Source organism: Rattus rattus, chromosome 13 (genome assembly GCF_011064425.1).
Source record: "Rattus rattus isolate New Zealand chromosome 13, Rrattus_CSIRO_v1, whole genome shotgun sequence".
NCBI classification, from domain to species: Eukaryota; Metazoa; Chordata; class Mammalia; order Rodentia; family Muridae; genus Rattus; species Rattus rattus.
The window spans coordinates 39,609,466-39,625,735 of NC_046166.1; the positions used below are offsets into that span (position 1 = coordinate 39,609,466).

Genomic DNA, 16,270 nt, shown 5'->3' on the forward strand with positions numbered 1-16,270 from the left:
TCCATGACGTGGTGTAGAATTTAAACTTGGCTACCCCACTCAGACTCTTCCTTCGCAGTTTGTAGAGGTCAGGGCCTTCAGCTTCTGGACCTGCTTGCCTGGTAGATCTCTTGACAGTGTAGCCAGATGAAAAGGGAGCCCAACACTGTTGCTGTATTGCTGAAGTAGCTGAATAGGCCACAGGAAGTACTGGTGTTTCCCATGATGCCTGTTGAAGTCGTTATTCAGTGCTTATAAATCGAACCACCGAGCCCAGGAAAATGCCCAGCAGCATTTCGGAGACCTTAAATGGGAGTTTTCCAAAGTGGTTTGTTTATGTTTTGATTTGTTTTACACAGAATCCTGAACTAGCATATTCAAATGCGTGTCAGGGAGCTTAAGTTTAGTTAGCGTTTGATAGCAATCTTTAGTCTTTACATTCTATTTCACCATTTGTACAATGAGTTCATTTGGCACCCACCCCGTACATCCCTGTAACACGCAGTGTATTTATATGTGTGTGGAATGAATGGCCAAATGTAGGATTAAGGGACAACCGAGTAGGTTTTTAGTAGAACTGTCCTGAGGCCATACATCACAGGGCTCCATCGTGACTCCTCACAAAGGATTAGCTCTGATATTCCCATCCTTTAGATGCTTCAGTTTCCCTCAGACACTGAAGTAGCTTCTGTTATGAAACGTGTAGGAAGGGCAGTGCAATTCTTGGATGGTACTAAGCTAAAGGGCGTGGATCCCTCATGCCAGCCGGGCAAAGTCTCACCACCTTTGCCTGAGGTAGTTCTGCCTCTCTCGGTCTCCATCCCCTGCCCTCACAGCTCCCGAATGCCAGGTTACACCCTGAGCAGCGTTCTAAAGGTGCCTCACAGCTCTCTGTGGCGAATCCCATCATGGGTGCTGGTGCTGGGGAAGACAGCTCTAATTAATTACACGAGGCCTGAATAATGACTCCTGCATGGGGTTTAAACTGTTAATGCTTTGTGTCGTGAGCGAGCTTCAACTCGGTACCATTTTAGTCCTGCTAGTCCTTCGGAAGTTCATCACATTTGAAGTGAGACTTAGACCTTCATGTGTCCTTTTCACAAGGCGTAGAGTCAGGGAAGGTTTTTTTCCAGGTTTCTAGGGTGGGGATCTTCAGAGCTCGAGTTGGTGCAAGGGATTCTGCTGTTTTCATATATTCAGGTATTAGCTATTCTTTTGATTTCAAGAAGAAGAGATTGTTGGTCAATAAGTTACATGATAGGAACTATTACACACCGTTAGAAAAACATAATAACCCCTGATGTTACATGCTGTGGGAGAGGCTGTTTTCATTGCTTATCTGCTAAAGAGGTTTGATAAGATAATCACCCTATTATACATCATGTATTCATTTTATGCAACTGGAATTACAGCAAGTGACTATATTATTTACTTTAGTAATCACTGCTGGACTTCACAGTCTATGAAAGACCATCATTCCATTTGCTATTCTCCCTTAATATAGGTATCTATATTAATAGCGTGATTTAATAAGACACTTTAAAATTGTGTTGCATTTTGAACTATACTTAATAAAAAAATAGGCATCTTATAGGCGTTTGACATTAAACGAAGGAATCATCTTTTGGATACAACACTGTATTTGTCAATTCAGTCAACACATGCAGAGCTGAGTCACACAGAGTAGATCTTAGATGTTACAATGATTTGCGATATGTAACAGACGATTTACCAGCTCTGGAGAATTTCCCCCCGGTTACAGTGCAATGTTGTGCTCCTATTTTGAAATCATTGAACCCCTTATGATCCTGGTTTGGAACAAAACATTCGTGCCACCAATCTAATGGCGGGAGTCGCTCTGGTCACCTACGACTCCGTTCCAAAAACTGTGGTTCTGCCGCATCCCTCGAAATTGGAGAATCTGTTCTGTGTGTTCTAATGGACGTAACGGTCATTAAGTAGATGAGGCTTCTGACGTTGTAATCAGATGTGATTCAGTGCGTTAAGTATCCACGAAACAACATGTGCTTCACAGAGCGACCTTCTGCTGCAGAACGCCTACCATCTATGAGTGGACTTGCTTGAGACACACTAAACTACAGCAGTCTACACCTAGCTTGTAATAATTTATTGCTGTTAAATAAAGCTTAAAAAACCTCCATTAAATAATTACAGGGATTATATGCATTTCAAAAACCTCCATGTTCTACCAAAATCACCCATTTAATTTCAGGCTCGGTTTGTTAAAAAAAAAAAAAAAATGCCGAAATCTAAAGGCACATTAGGGAAGCTGTCAGTTGATGTTTTCTGTAGGTGTTAATAAAGCCAGATGAAAAAAAAAAAACGGAAACAAATTAAAACCAAAAGCAATTTTGCCATCTGTTGTATATTAATTAGAACTTTGCGTATCAAGGGTAAACTTGGTCTTTGAGAATGTCACTGAGCAATCCCTTAATAGAATAATATGCAAATGTGTAAGGTTGTAGGTTCCTGCGCAGTTTTTGATTCTAATTTATCTGCAGCAGCTCTGCAAGAAGGGTGGCGGTGCGTGCGCGCACATACGTGCACACAGAAATGTTTTAACGAGCTTCCCTTTGTTTCTCTTCTTCCGCAGAGCAACCTGCAAACAACCAAGGGCAACCTACCCTGCAGCCTTTGCCACCCTCCCATAAGCAGCACCCTGCACAACATCACCCGTCCGTCACCTCCCTCAATAGAAACTCCCTGACCAATAGAAGGAACCAGAGTCCGGCCCCGCCGGCTGCTTTGCCCGCCGAGCTGCAAACCACACCCGAGTCCGTCCAGCTGCAGGACAGCTGGGTCCTTGGCAGTAATGTACCACTGGAAAGCAGGTAACGCCTCCTCTCGAAGCCCTCACAGCATTTGATCGCTGAGACCGCTCGGTGCACAAGCAGGGTGTGTGATTGTCAACGGGGCACCAACGCTTTTCTCACTAACTAACAGAAATGTATCATAATCTTCTCCTCTGGTGTTTTGCCTTTTTTAAGATCAGTTCCAGATTGTTGGGAATTCCTTAGACACTGAATCAGTGAACTCTCTCATCTTTTTCACACATTTCACTCCTTGGAAGAGGTGAGACTGTCACCTCGGTGAAACAATTCTCAACTGCCATTTTCTCCCACACCCTCACTGGTCGGGCAGGTGGGGAATGGAAGGGGTTAAAAACAATGGCTGTCGGTCCCCTGCACCCTGTCTTAGTGATCAAGTGGACAGCTGACTGGTTCTAGACTTCCTCTACCTAGATGTGACCCATGGTTCATAAACTCATAGTGCCCCCTCACCAAGGACAAGACTTAAGAATAAGTCAGATGACCTCATGTTAAAAAAAAACTTTACTTCCTTGCAATGGGAGGGGGAACAGGCTCATTCCTGAGTTATTTTCAAAGATACTCAAAGAAAGGTCTGTAGGACCCTTGAAGAAATGCCCTTTTCCCCAAGATCCAGAGCCCGTGACCAATGAGCTTCTGGTTAAAGATGCCGTATACACGTTTTTAGTTCTCTTGGGAAATACTTCCCTTACGGGAAGCAGAATCTGTACCCCTAAAAATTCTGTTCTCAGGTTGTAATCAGACAAGTGGTTATCTGGAACCCTACCTCTCCCCAGCTTTTTTCTGTGGCCAGCACTGGGCCAGCCTCTGACTCCTTTTTGTTGTGTGTTGTGTGAACAAAGTGTTAGGCTTTTCCTTGTCTTTTCCGGTCAGCCTGGCAGTGAGCATCGTCTACTGTGCCCGCCATTTATTTCTGTGATCCAATAGCTTTTTAGTAGGCTCAGAGGAAATGCCGTATCACCATATAAAAGCTCAAAAATAGTGAGCTCTGGACCCAGAGAATGCCCTCTTGCCCCCCATGCCAAACACAGAGCCCATGACTACCGTCAGCATGTAAATGAGTTGCTAGATACAGGAGCCAATGTTGCTTCTCACCATCGGGTGTGTGATCTACACCAAGTCTGCCCCAAGGATGAGCTAGCAGAAGGTTCTCACCGTTAGTTACAAACAGTAAGAATCATTCCGCCTTTTCTTTCACTGTTGACCTTGACAAGGTTACAAGGAACTCTTAGTTTTTATCTGCACCGCCAGCTAAGAGTTGAGTTTTATTGTTTATTTTGTATTTCTCTTCTGGGAAGAATTAGGAAAAGAAATAGAAAGAGAAGTAAGGAAACAGAAGCATTTCTTCTCCCAAGACAAAGAACCATGTATATTGGATTTTCTTTTCTCCCAAGGTTATTAGCACGGACCTAAATCTACCTGGCGTAATTAATTAGTACCCACTGAGCAACTAATCAGCACTGATTCACTATTGTCATTTTGTAAATTTTATTAGGAAAAAAGTAATTTTCCAGTTGAGTCATCAAATTGAATATGGATAATTTGCACTGTAGTTGACAATAATTGTCCTGACAAAGATTTATGAGTTACGTTGAGTTCAGCCATCAGAAACGTGTTTAATTTTCGTGATGTTGTCTAACACAGAAGATTCACAAGCTGTCAATGAGGCGGTAATCCTTAAGTCATGTGTTACGGTGACGAGACTTAAAATAAGTTTGAGAAAGATAAGGTACGTCCTTGATATTCCCCGTCATGTAATAATTTTGAGTGAACTGAATTTCACAAGCAAAATAGCCAGTTAGAAGACGATCCATCCTGTCCGTGTATAAAATCATTCCCAAGGGAAGCAGCTACCAGGGTTTTTTTTTCCCCCCACTTTGGTACCATTAACGAGTCATCAATGAGATTACATAGTTTCATGAATGGATATTGGGGGGGTGCAGCTAATATTATCTCACTAATAAGTGGAAAGAGTAATGCTTTTAGCAGTTGTGTGTCCTATTAACAAGCCCTAACCTGGAGTGTAGCATTGTTGTTCTTATTAACTGAGGCTCACCCCTTACGGTGTTGCTAATCAAAAGAAATGATATTTCAACTTGCAGGCACTCTGCGAATAACCCTAAGCCTCCAAGTGGAAAGCTCACACTGCACCGAGGTGGTGCTACCGTGGTTTCCTTAATTGTCTCACTTGGTTGGAATTCTCGAGGTGAAGAAGCAGTCTTATTTATCATTGATTTTTTTTTCTTTTTTAGTTAAGGTTCCCTATTGAGTGTGATTCTCAAGCTCAGTTTCAGCTTTATTAATAACTTCATCCCGACTTAGACTGCCTTCAGCTGTCCTTAGATCTGGTGTGTCATTCATCCTTGACTCTTACGTAGCTTCCACACACACTTGTTTACCGATCGTGTTTCTAGCATTTAACAGCTATAAGCTATAAAGTGTAAGAGTCAGTTATGGTTCTAGATTTTTCTCCTCCTTACCTTTTTGCCTTTTCTTCTCTGCAGAGGTAGATAATATTTGGTAAAATTTACCTGAAATAGTCCATGAAAAAGCTCAGCAATTTGTACCCTTACAGTTTATATGAATTAGCACAGAAAGAATAAAGAACTTCCTGCCCTGCCCAATATAGTTCAGTATAGCTTTAATTTTGATTTATTAGAAAGCATTTTTTTTTCACTAGGCAATTTCTTGCTTCCACAGAAGTATGTATTTTCTCTCTCTGATGAATTCATTATTGGCTATTTCTGGAGACAATCAATACTATCGCCCACTTTACTTTTCTACATGGTAACTGGCTTTGCTCCTTTTGCAACCTCCAGTGAGGCTCAGATGTGCGAGAGGCACACTGAGATCCGAATTAGCTTTAGAAGTTCACAATTGCCTTAATCTGTAGCAGCCGGGCCCCACACACAGTACTGAGCAGTGACCCTCTCAGTGCCTTTCCTGCTTGCACTCAGGAGCATTAACTTGTAGGAGCTTGATAGCCTACAACCAGTCTATTGTTCTTCACTTCTGTGCAGAGCCATAGCGGCAATAGGAGTACACAGAAGTCAAGGAAACGCTAAGATTTCATCTAGACCAGCAATAGCACTTCAAGGTCCAGTGCAGGAACTCATTGACCATTCTTGATCCCCAGTGATTACAAAGTCAATTGTCTTCAAGCCCCTGGTTTCTCTCTATGAATTAAGTAGCTTAGCAGTTACCTGTTAGATATTAACAAAATAGTTCATTTGCAACCATTTAATAAATGATTTATTAAAGTCTCACTTTATTATGATGTCTATTTGGGCGCTGGTAGTTCATTAGTTATCTTCCTGTAGCTTTTTATCTAGCAGTTCAGTACTGTTTAGCTAATTATTAATGCATGAAATTGCATATTAAATTACCTCTTTATTAGTGCATTTGTAATTTGACTATTGAAAGCCTTGGGCTTCTTTAATGTAAGATCAATGGCTATGCATTTTTAAAAAACAGAATGCTTAGGTAGAAGTATTGTTTACCCACTCTATTATCCTTTCTGCTCTTTTTCCTACACTTTTTTTTTTTTTTATTATTAACTTGAGTATTTCTTATATACATTTAGAATGTTATTCCTTTCCCGGTTTCGGGCAAACATCCCCCCCCTCCCCTTCCTTATGGGTGTTCCCCTCCCAACCCTCCCCCCTTGCTGCTCCCCTCTCCCAACAGTCTAGTTCACTAGGGGTTCAGTCTTAGCAGGACCCAGGGCTTCCCCTTCCACTGGTGCTCTTACTAGGATATTCATTGCAACCCTCTGAGGTCAGAGTCCAGGGTCAGTCCATGTATAGTCTTTGGGTAGTGGCTTAGTCCCTGGAAGCTCTGGTTGGTTGGCATTGCTGTACATATGGGGTCACGAGCTCCTTCAAGCTCTTCCAGTTCTTTCTCTGATTCCTTCAACAGGGGTCCCGTTCTCAGTTCAGTGGTTTCCTGCTGGCATACGCCTCTGTATTTGCTGTATTCTGGCTGTGTCTCTCATGAGCGATCTGCACTCACATTTTGATCATCCGTCTTGAGTTTCATTTGTTCTAGGCATCTAGGGTAACTCAAGCATTTGGGCTAATAGCCACTTATCAATGAGTACATACCATGTATGTCTTTCTGTGATTGGGTTAGCTCACTCAGGATGATATTTTCCAGTTCCAACCATTTGCCTACAATTTCATAAAGTCATTGTTTTTGATAGCTGAGTAATATTCCATTGTGTAGATGTACCACATTTTCTGTATCCATTCCTCTGTTGAAGGGCATCTGGGTTCTTTCCAGCTTCTGGCTATTATAAATAAACGATGAACATAGTGGAGCACGTGTCTTTTTTTTATATGTTGGGGCATCTTTTGGGTATATGCCCAGGAGAGGTATAGCTGGATCCTCAGGCAGTTCAATGTCCAATTTTCTGAGGAACCTCCAGACTGATTTCCAGAATGGTTGTAGCAGTCTGCAACCCCACCAACAATGGAGGAGTGTTCCCCTTTCTCCACATCCTCGCCAGCATTTGCTGTCACCTGAGTTTTTGATCTTAGCCATTCTCACTGGTGTGAGGTGAAATCTCAGGGTTGTTTTGATTTGCATTTCCCTTATGACTAACGATGTTGAACATTTCTTTAGGTGTTTCTCAGCCATTCGGCATTCCTCAGCTGTGAATTCTCTGTTTAGCTCTGAACCCCATTTTTTAATAGGGTTATTTGCCTCCCTGCTGTCTAACTTCTTCAGTTCTTTGTATATTTTGGATATAAGCCCTCTATCTGTTGTAGGATTGGTAAAGATCTTTTCCCAATCTGTTGGTTGTCGTTTTGTCCTAACCACAGTATCCTTTGCCTTACAGAAGCTTTGCAGTTTTATGAGATCCCATTTGTCGATTCTTGATCTTAGAGCATAAGCCATTTTCCTACACTTTTAAATGGTCCTAAGGAGAAGCAAGACAATCACACAAACACCAGGTTTGAGTCAACCTTGCCTGCAGAAACTATGGGCAGTCTCTCACACATCGTGACCTTACGATGCCAAGGGAAGAGTTTCCACCTGAAAAGTTGGACATCCACCTTCTGAGAGAGAAGGAGAGGCTTGTCATTAGCTAGGCAGTGAGGAGGAGACCCCTCTGTAGTCACAGCTATTGCTGCAAGTAGACTGTGCCTGGACAGGTAGCCCATTAACTTAAATTGACTGGCAGAGGCCTCGCCTTTGCTGAAGGTGGCTTAGGGATACCAGGGACTCCTGTGGGGAAAGAGAATGTCACCCTCTAGAAAGGCGGTGTAAGAGACAGGCCAAAGGTACCAAACACACATTTTAAAATCAGACCCGGTTCTAGGCTAAGAAAATCTTAACCAGAAAGGGTCTCAACATCGTTTTCTTTAAAGCAAGCTTTTCTAAAATTATGACATAATTAATAAAAGTCGGTTGCATCCCTGAGTAATACCGCACGGTCCTTTACAGTCACCTAGAGTAAAGGATCTATCGAGGGGCGGGCTAGGCAGGCATTCGTGAGAAAGGGGACGTGATGAATGAGAGATGCAGCACAGGAGTCTGCTGGGTGCGACTTGCAGCATCCTCAGTGCCACTGAAACTCCTTTGTCTCTGTGAAAGGAGGTGACACCGAACTAATTTGGTGAGTTACCTCAGTGTTCACCACGCACTTCACCCAAACGAGGACATTTCTCCAACATAAACCTCTGTTGTCCCCAACATGCAGAATTGCATCCCAAAGGATGAAGTTAATTGTAAGCCTCTCGTGCCTCGGCCCTGGGATGAGGGGTGTGGGAGAGCAAATGCGAAGGTAGCCTGTGATTGGACACCGTCGTAACTAAGAATTCGAACGCCTCTAGTTCCTGTTTGATTTGCACAAATTATATAAACGTCGATCATCTGTTTATTCATTCACACAGAAGCCCCTATTGTCCAGGGTTCCCAAAGCCATGTGTAAATATTTGTTTATTTGTCTTTTCCTCCCAGCGTCACGAGAACGTCAAGTGCAGTCAGAGCATGCATCAGTTGGGGTGTAGTTCAGTGGGGGAGCACTCACCTAGTACATGCAGAGCCCCAGGATCTGACCCAAGCACTAGGAAAAGGAAAATATAGTAGATTAGTTGAATCTTTATTAGAGAACTTAAAATTGAGTCATTTCAGTGAAAGTATTATGTTGAAGGCAAACTTAAATTCAAAAAACATTTTAAAAAACCCAAAATGCATGTTCTGAATATACTCAAAGAATGAGTCTATGAGTCTATGAGTATAATGGTTGGAGTCTCCCAAACATTTCTTTTTCACACCAAAATAAAGCGTCCACTCAGAACATCTCACTCACAGGTGGTTACAAAGCAAAGTCACAAGCAGGCACCACGCCAATAATCAAAATTCGAAGATCAACTGTCCACTAGCAGTAGCTATAGATGAAGGTTGTTTGGTGAGTCGGTATTGAGAGGCAGTGGATTCGAGAGAAAAACAAACCTCACAGTGCAGCATCATTGAAAGAGCGAACGAATGCTTTTGATTCACACAGACCTGGCCTTTAATCCTAGTGCCATTTTTAAATTAGATTTGTTGACAGTTTCCTCCATCAGATTGATGCATTTTGAGAATTCCCCCCATCACACACACACACACATACACACGCACGCACGCACGCACATATACACAGTCACACACACACTCACACACACAGAGAGACACACAGACACACACACACAGAGACACACAGACACACATACACACTCACATACACACTGACACACACACTCTCACACAGACACACACAGACATACACATACACACACACAGAGACACACAGACACACATATACACACACACAGAGACACACAGACACACATACACACACACATACACACCGACACACACACACTCTCACACAGACACAGACAGATAGACAGACACACACACACACACACACACACACACACACACACACACACCCCTCATCCCTACATGCATCACTCTTATGTTTCGTGTCTTCATTTGTTTTGCTTGTGATCCATGAAGCTTAACCAGAGCCATCCGGGTGATCACGGCTTGGACTCTCACCACTGAGAACATAATTGAAGATAAGAACTTTACCTTTCCCAGAACTCATCAGTAGCCAGTAGTTCATTAGGGAGGGGTAGGGACCAGTGAGCTTCTCTCCTATCCGTGGCTGCCTCTTGACAGACTGACAGTTTATGCAGACCCAGCTCAAGCCTCCGCAGCTGCTGAGTTAATAGGCTGTGTCTCGTGCCCGGGATGGGATTTCACACCCCTTCAACTCTCTTTTGGCTCTTAGATTTTTTTTCCTGCCACCTCTTTTACAGTTTTCCTTGAGCCTACATTGGTGATATAGAAATGTCCTACTTTTGACTGAACTTGAAATTATCCCTTATTCTCAGTAACTTGAATAGCCAGCCATGAGTTCTGCACTTACCGCTGTTCATTATAAGAGAAACTTCTCTGATCAAGGCAGAGAAAAACATTTGTTTACAGGTATAAACAAAAATATTTCAAAGAATCAGATATCCCATCAAGTTAGCTAAACTGGGTATTTTGTTTTTTGGGTTTTTTTTGTTTTTGTTTTTTGTTTTGTTTTTTGGGGGGGGTTGTTGTTGTTGTTGTTGTTGTTGTTGTTGTTTTTACTCTATTTACTGTTGTGGATGTGAATTCTCTCCTGTCCTGTAGGTCTTAAGTCCAGAGTATTTGGTTGCCCACATGACAGTGATACCATTATTGCTGTAGTGTACACACCTTGCCTAGCTGGGTAGTGTCGTAGCTCAAACATGTCATCGGAGGGTTAGACAACTGGTGTCTTTTCTCCGCTACCAGCTTGCCTAGCATTCTTGGCTTTGGGAAAGTTTTCCAGCAGAAAGAAGCGTGCGACTCAGTTCTAGCTTAATTTCTGAGTTGCTTACAGTCACCGTGTGTGACCTCTTCAGCAGTGAGAGCTAGTTCTTGTAGGAAACCAAAAGAATGGTGGCAGCCTGCAACAAAGGGGTCTCTGAGGACAGTTTTCAACAGACTAATAATGTATACTCAAAGTAATATTGTTTAGGGGATATAATATAAATCAAGCTCTCAGCACATGAATTTTCTTGGTTTTTAGGTAATGACCAAACGACAGTAGCAAGCGTGGACATAGGATAAGGACCCCCTAATTGGTTAACAATTGAACAAAATGGATAAGGACCCCTGATTAGTTAACAATTGAACAAAGTTAATATGTAACAAAGTATTTCTTTTGTTTTCCCAGAAGGTGAGAAATGTTATTTGTCTTACCTGGGATATTCATGTCTCACTATATATGTGAGGTAGGCCAAGCATAAAATTAAACCATGATTAATTTTAGCAGCATAAACTCTCTTGGTTCTTCTCTTGTCATTGCTCAAGAAAAATGTGTATTTGTTTTAGACAGGAACCCCAAGTGTCTTAATTTTGTACTTAAGAAAATAATCTTCATACAACAATACCAGCCAACCAGTCCCCCCAGATTCCCCAGGTACTAAACCATGAACCAAAAAGCACACATGGAGTGATGTCTCCAGCCGCATATGTAGCAGAGGATGGCCTTGTAGGGCATCCATGGGAGGAAGGGCCCTTGGTACTGGGAAGGCTCCATACCCCAGTGTAGGGGATGCCAGGGCGGGGAGGCGGGAGGGAGTGGGTGGGAAGGGGAGCACCCTCATAGAAGCAGGGAAGAGAGGGGAAACAACCGACAGTTGTCTCCACATCATTTAGAAGTTAGAACACAGTTGTGAGATTCATTTAAGACGTGAGAAGCTTTCGGAGTGCTTTTGCCTGATGAAGCCACGGTACAACCAAGTGGTATTGTTAGTTACAGTAATTGCAGGGAACTAGTTTTGGTTTTGTCTTTTGGTTGGTTGTTTGGGTTTTTTGTTGTTGTTGTTGTTGTTGTTGTTGTTGTTGTTGTTGTTGTTGTGTTCTCTTTAGTGACACATTAAGATACAAAGAAAATATACATTCTTTTTATATTTTATATTTAAATATATACATTTTTATAAAATATATATTATATATATGCTTATACACATGTGAGCATTTATTATGGGTTTAATTTATTTCTGGGGTAATTTCCACATTGTAATATTGTATATTCAGATAATATTTGATTCTAGATAGCCAGTAATTTTTATAAAATATTCATATGTGATAACTAATTTCCATGCTCTCTAGGGAAACACATTCTTAACAACTTCTGACACATTTCTAGTCACTCCTGTGAGCATGATCAAAGGAAAAGGTCATCAAAGCCCTTTTCTTGGTCGTAGCTGGTGACTGGGACTGAACCGTGCCCTGTTCTGAAGATGACCTTGTCCTCAAATGCTTCCTCCTTAGCAACAGCCTCGTGAGGTCTCCTGTCTTCAACCTTTCACCTTCCTAACATTGTCTGTGGAATTCCTCTGCCTCTGTCCTCTCTGTGTGAAGCAGCGTGTGTGTGCATTTAGGTATTTCCCATGGATGCGTAGTTGATCTCCACTTAACTGTTGCTGCACGATTTTATACAGAACCTTTCCCTATAGTTCATGTTCCTTCGATTTTACCACGGTGTTTTCCTCAGAATTTCATCCTCTGGTTTCGTCCCCACTCAGTAGTTGCCCTGCCGTGTATGTCTGTGTGTCCTTCCTGCTCTCCTGTGGTTTGCTTTTGCCTCAGTGTATCTTTCTCCTCTAAACTGGAGCCTGAGGAACAGCCTGCTTTCCGCTACACCATTCTGAGACCCCTTTCTTCTCGGCCCATAGAACGAGAGCCTTGGGCACGCCCCCATCAATTCCGTCTGATAACCTTCTGATTCTGATGTGACCCTGGTTGTGATTTTGTGTCATCTCAGCTCACACGAGAACCACTTAACATGATAGGACTCAAAGACCTCCCGTCTCAGCCGCATCCCGAGTAATGCATTATTGCCGCTTTCTGGTCAGGGTGTGTGGAGCGAAGTCTCGGCTTTGAGACAGATCTGGATTAGCATCTCGACATCCGATGAACCACATCACCTCGGCCTTGGTACTCAGTGTGGCTCATCTCTCTCTTTCCCATCAACTAGGATTGGCCATGCCTCTTCGCAAGCTTTGTAAAGTGGCACTGAAATGTCCCACGCAATGTCCACGACCCTTGCGTTCTTTTGCTTTCCTTAGGTCCTTTCTCCTCCCATGTGTTTAAAACGATCAATTGAGCATTTTCAAAGGAAAACAGCCACTGCCAAGGCAGTAAAGAACAAATAAAGTCATGACCATGACCAGCAAGGATCTTGCTGACAATTTTTTTGAACAATTGGATAGTGGTCACTGAAATCTCAACTAAACTGGAGTGACTTCACAGAATGAGGCCATTTTCAAACATGGGTTTTTGTTTTACAGAAAGGCTACAGTAATATGAGGAGGCCGTTACGTGAGCTATGTGACCACAGTAGATCAGGAAATAAAGCCTAAATTTCGCATTCATTCCTTCATTCTGCAATACTGTTGTTTTCATTGTCATCATCATCAGTGAGTTTTTCACAGTGAAATATTGAAAAGTGGTTTGCTACTGAAGACCTGGAGATATCGTGACTGCTCCATGGGTATGTTGGGTATACACCTATAAGTACACATAGTGCACATGTGTGTTCCTGTACATGTGAAGGCCAGAGGTCAAGTCAAGTATCTTTTTCTGTCAGTGTCTTATGTTTTGAGACAAAGACAGGGTCTCTCTGTGACGCTGGAACGCACTGGTCAGTGAACCCTCCTCATCTCCTCAGCACTGACACCACCCACACACGCCACCATACCTGTCCTTGTAGGTGGTGCTGGGAATCCCAACTCAGCAGGTCCCCGTGTTTGCCCAACATGCAGTTTACTGTCTGAGCTGTCTCCCCATCTCCCTGACCGCTTTTGGAAAGAATGAGTGACATTTCAGAACAAAATTTCAAATGGGAATTAATCTAGGTTATTTTGTTTTACCTGACCTTGTAACCCACTGTGTTTGCGGAAACTCCTGAGCACTCTAGGAAATGTGGAGATTCTTACAGCAGCATATCAGTACACGGTCTGGGCAACAGAATCATGCATTGGTTGGGATGTTCCCAGCGAAGCACTTCCATCATTCTCTCCAAATTGAAAGGTTTCCGGGTAGATTGTTTCAGTCTGGTTCAGGGGATGGGTGCCAAGGCCTTGCCTGGCACGTACCCGCCCATTGAGCTGCATCCTGAGTGACCTTTTCCTGCTCATCTGGGGACAGGCACCCTTCAAATCGCCCAGGCTGGCTTTGGACTCACAGCATCCTGACACATAAGCCTTGAACTTGTGGTCCTTCTGCCCTAGCTTCTATAATTGCTGGCATTGCGGGTCTGCACCACAGGCCTGGCTAAGATTCTCTTGGTAGAAGTTGTGCTGTCTAGGCGTTCTTGAGCAGATAAACATTCATTTTATTAAAAAAAAATGTTCTTGTCAGGTGTGGCAGCACACATCTTTAATCACAACACTTGTGAGGCAGGATCTCCTTAAATTGAAGGGCAGTGTGTTCTACATAGCAGGTTCTGGGCCAGTGAAGACTGCTGTGTCTACAGCTTGAACAAAAATTTTTTTCTCTCTCTCTCTCTCTCTCTCTCTCTCTCTCTCTCTCTCTCTCTCTCTCTCCCCCTTCCTCCCTCCCTCTTTGTGTGTGTGTGTGTGTGTGTATCTCTGTGTGTGTCTCTGTCTGTGTATGTGTATCTGTGTGTGTCTCTGTGTCTGTATGTATGTCTGTATGTGTGTGTCTGTGTGTGTCTGTGTGTGTGTACTTTTAGTGACATGTTAATGACAATGATTGTCAACATGGTATGGTCAGAAAATGGGAACCCTTGTCTCCTTTGTAAATTCATCTCACTTTGAAGGTTTCTAACTATAGATAATTTGCCATAGACAAATGACTGGCCAGTATATGGCTAAAAGCAATTTCCAAGATCACCCCCCAACCCACCCCCCAAAGATTTTGAAGAATCATGTGCTTAATGAAGCACTCACAAAGCACTGTTACTAAAAGGTGAGGGCATCGCAGCCCCTCCCCTTCTGCTAACCGCTCATGATGCCTGTTAGACATTAGGGCCTTGCTAACTGAAGACGTGTGGCAGGGGGAGACGGGGACCCGGGAGGTAAGGTGCTCAGAGCCAGTATGCAAAGCATACATATGAGAAACCAGAAACAAATAAATAAAAACTTAAAAAAATTAAGTCTCACATAAATAAATATAAAAAGGGCCAGAGAGATGGCTCAGTCCTTGTTAGGGGTGTGAGGGGGACACCCTCGTTTTTGCCTCCGTTCACATCTGAATTAAGTAGACATTATAATTCCCATAGTTGGGATTTTGTGACGTTTAAATCTGATCACGTGTCATGGAGGCTCGGAGCCAGCCAGGTGTGAAATAGGCCTTGCTTCCAGTCCTTGAACTGTCTGTTGTCTGTTGTTGTGTCATAGTTCTCTCTCACAGATTGCTTTGGTTCATACCCTCAGCATATCTTGCATTCCAAAATGTCTCTTACCCTTCAAAAGCCTTACATCTGTAACTGAAATCCTCCTCTTCATCTGCCCTCTACTTCCTTTTCAAATGCACGGAAAGAACTTTCTGTTTATCGGTAGATGACTACCTACCGTTATCGATAGATGACTATCGATAATTAAATTAATTAATCACAAATAAAGTCCTTTCCAAATAGTACATGGTATGTTTTAAGATGCTCTTCTTTACTTTCATTTGACCCCACTGGGCACACGGTAACCATCCCTCAGCAGAAGGGGTTGAGAGACTAAGGATACCTACACCATAGATCCGTGTGCTTACAGCCATGAGGATGCTATTAAAACGACTGAACTGGGAAGCAGACACTGATCATGTTTGAGCCTTAGTAATCATGGTGTGACAATAACTTCTTACCACTTCCAAACGAAGTTTGTAACGTTCTCACACTTGACCTCAGCCTATCTAACCACAATGACTGACAACTGCCGCGTGTCGTAGGATAGTGACAGATGGTTTGTTTTATTTAGGGGCGTTTGTTTGTTAGTTTGTTTGAGTTTTTTGGTTGCTTTTTATTTTTGGTTTTGTTTGGGACAGGTTTCTTTATGTAGTCCAGGCTTGCTTCCCACTGACTTCTTCTGCCTCAGTCTCTCAAGTCCTGTGATTCTAGACGTAGGCCTCCTTACTGGGTAAATCCCCATACATTTTATACAGCCATGATTACGTTTAAGTGTAATTGTAGGTAGCTCTGCTTACATGGGAGAATGAGAGCTGGTCGAGGTGCTAAAACATTTCCTAGTATTTTCCCCAGTTACCTTCCCATGAGCTATAATTATCCCTCATTGTTTGCAGAGTTTTGGCCAGCACATCATGCTGTGTTCACCGTAAATATGTGCTCATAGTCGGCATAGCTATATGTTTAATATATATAATTAATATATAATTGGTGTGAAGGCAGTTGCTAA

The 16,270-nt window shown here is 42.7% G+C and overlaps 1 protein-coding gene across 1 annotated transcript in view; it reads left to right on the forward strand.

The window, feature by feature from the left end:
- Nucleotides 1-16,270, forward strand: part of Tenm3 (teneurin transmembrane protein 3) — a 603,629-nt gene that overhangs the window by 420,635 nt on the left and 166,724 nt on the right. Inside the window, exon 4 of the mRNA XM_032919375.1 lies at nucleotides 2,594-2,831. Within this exon, the coding sequence (XP_032775266.1) occupies nucleotides 2,594-2,831 (238 nt within the window). The remainder of the gene's footprint in view (nucleotides 1-2,593; nucleotides 2,832-16,270) is intronic.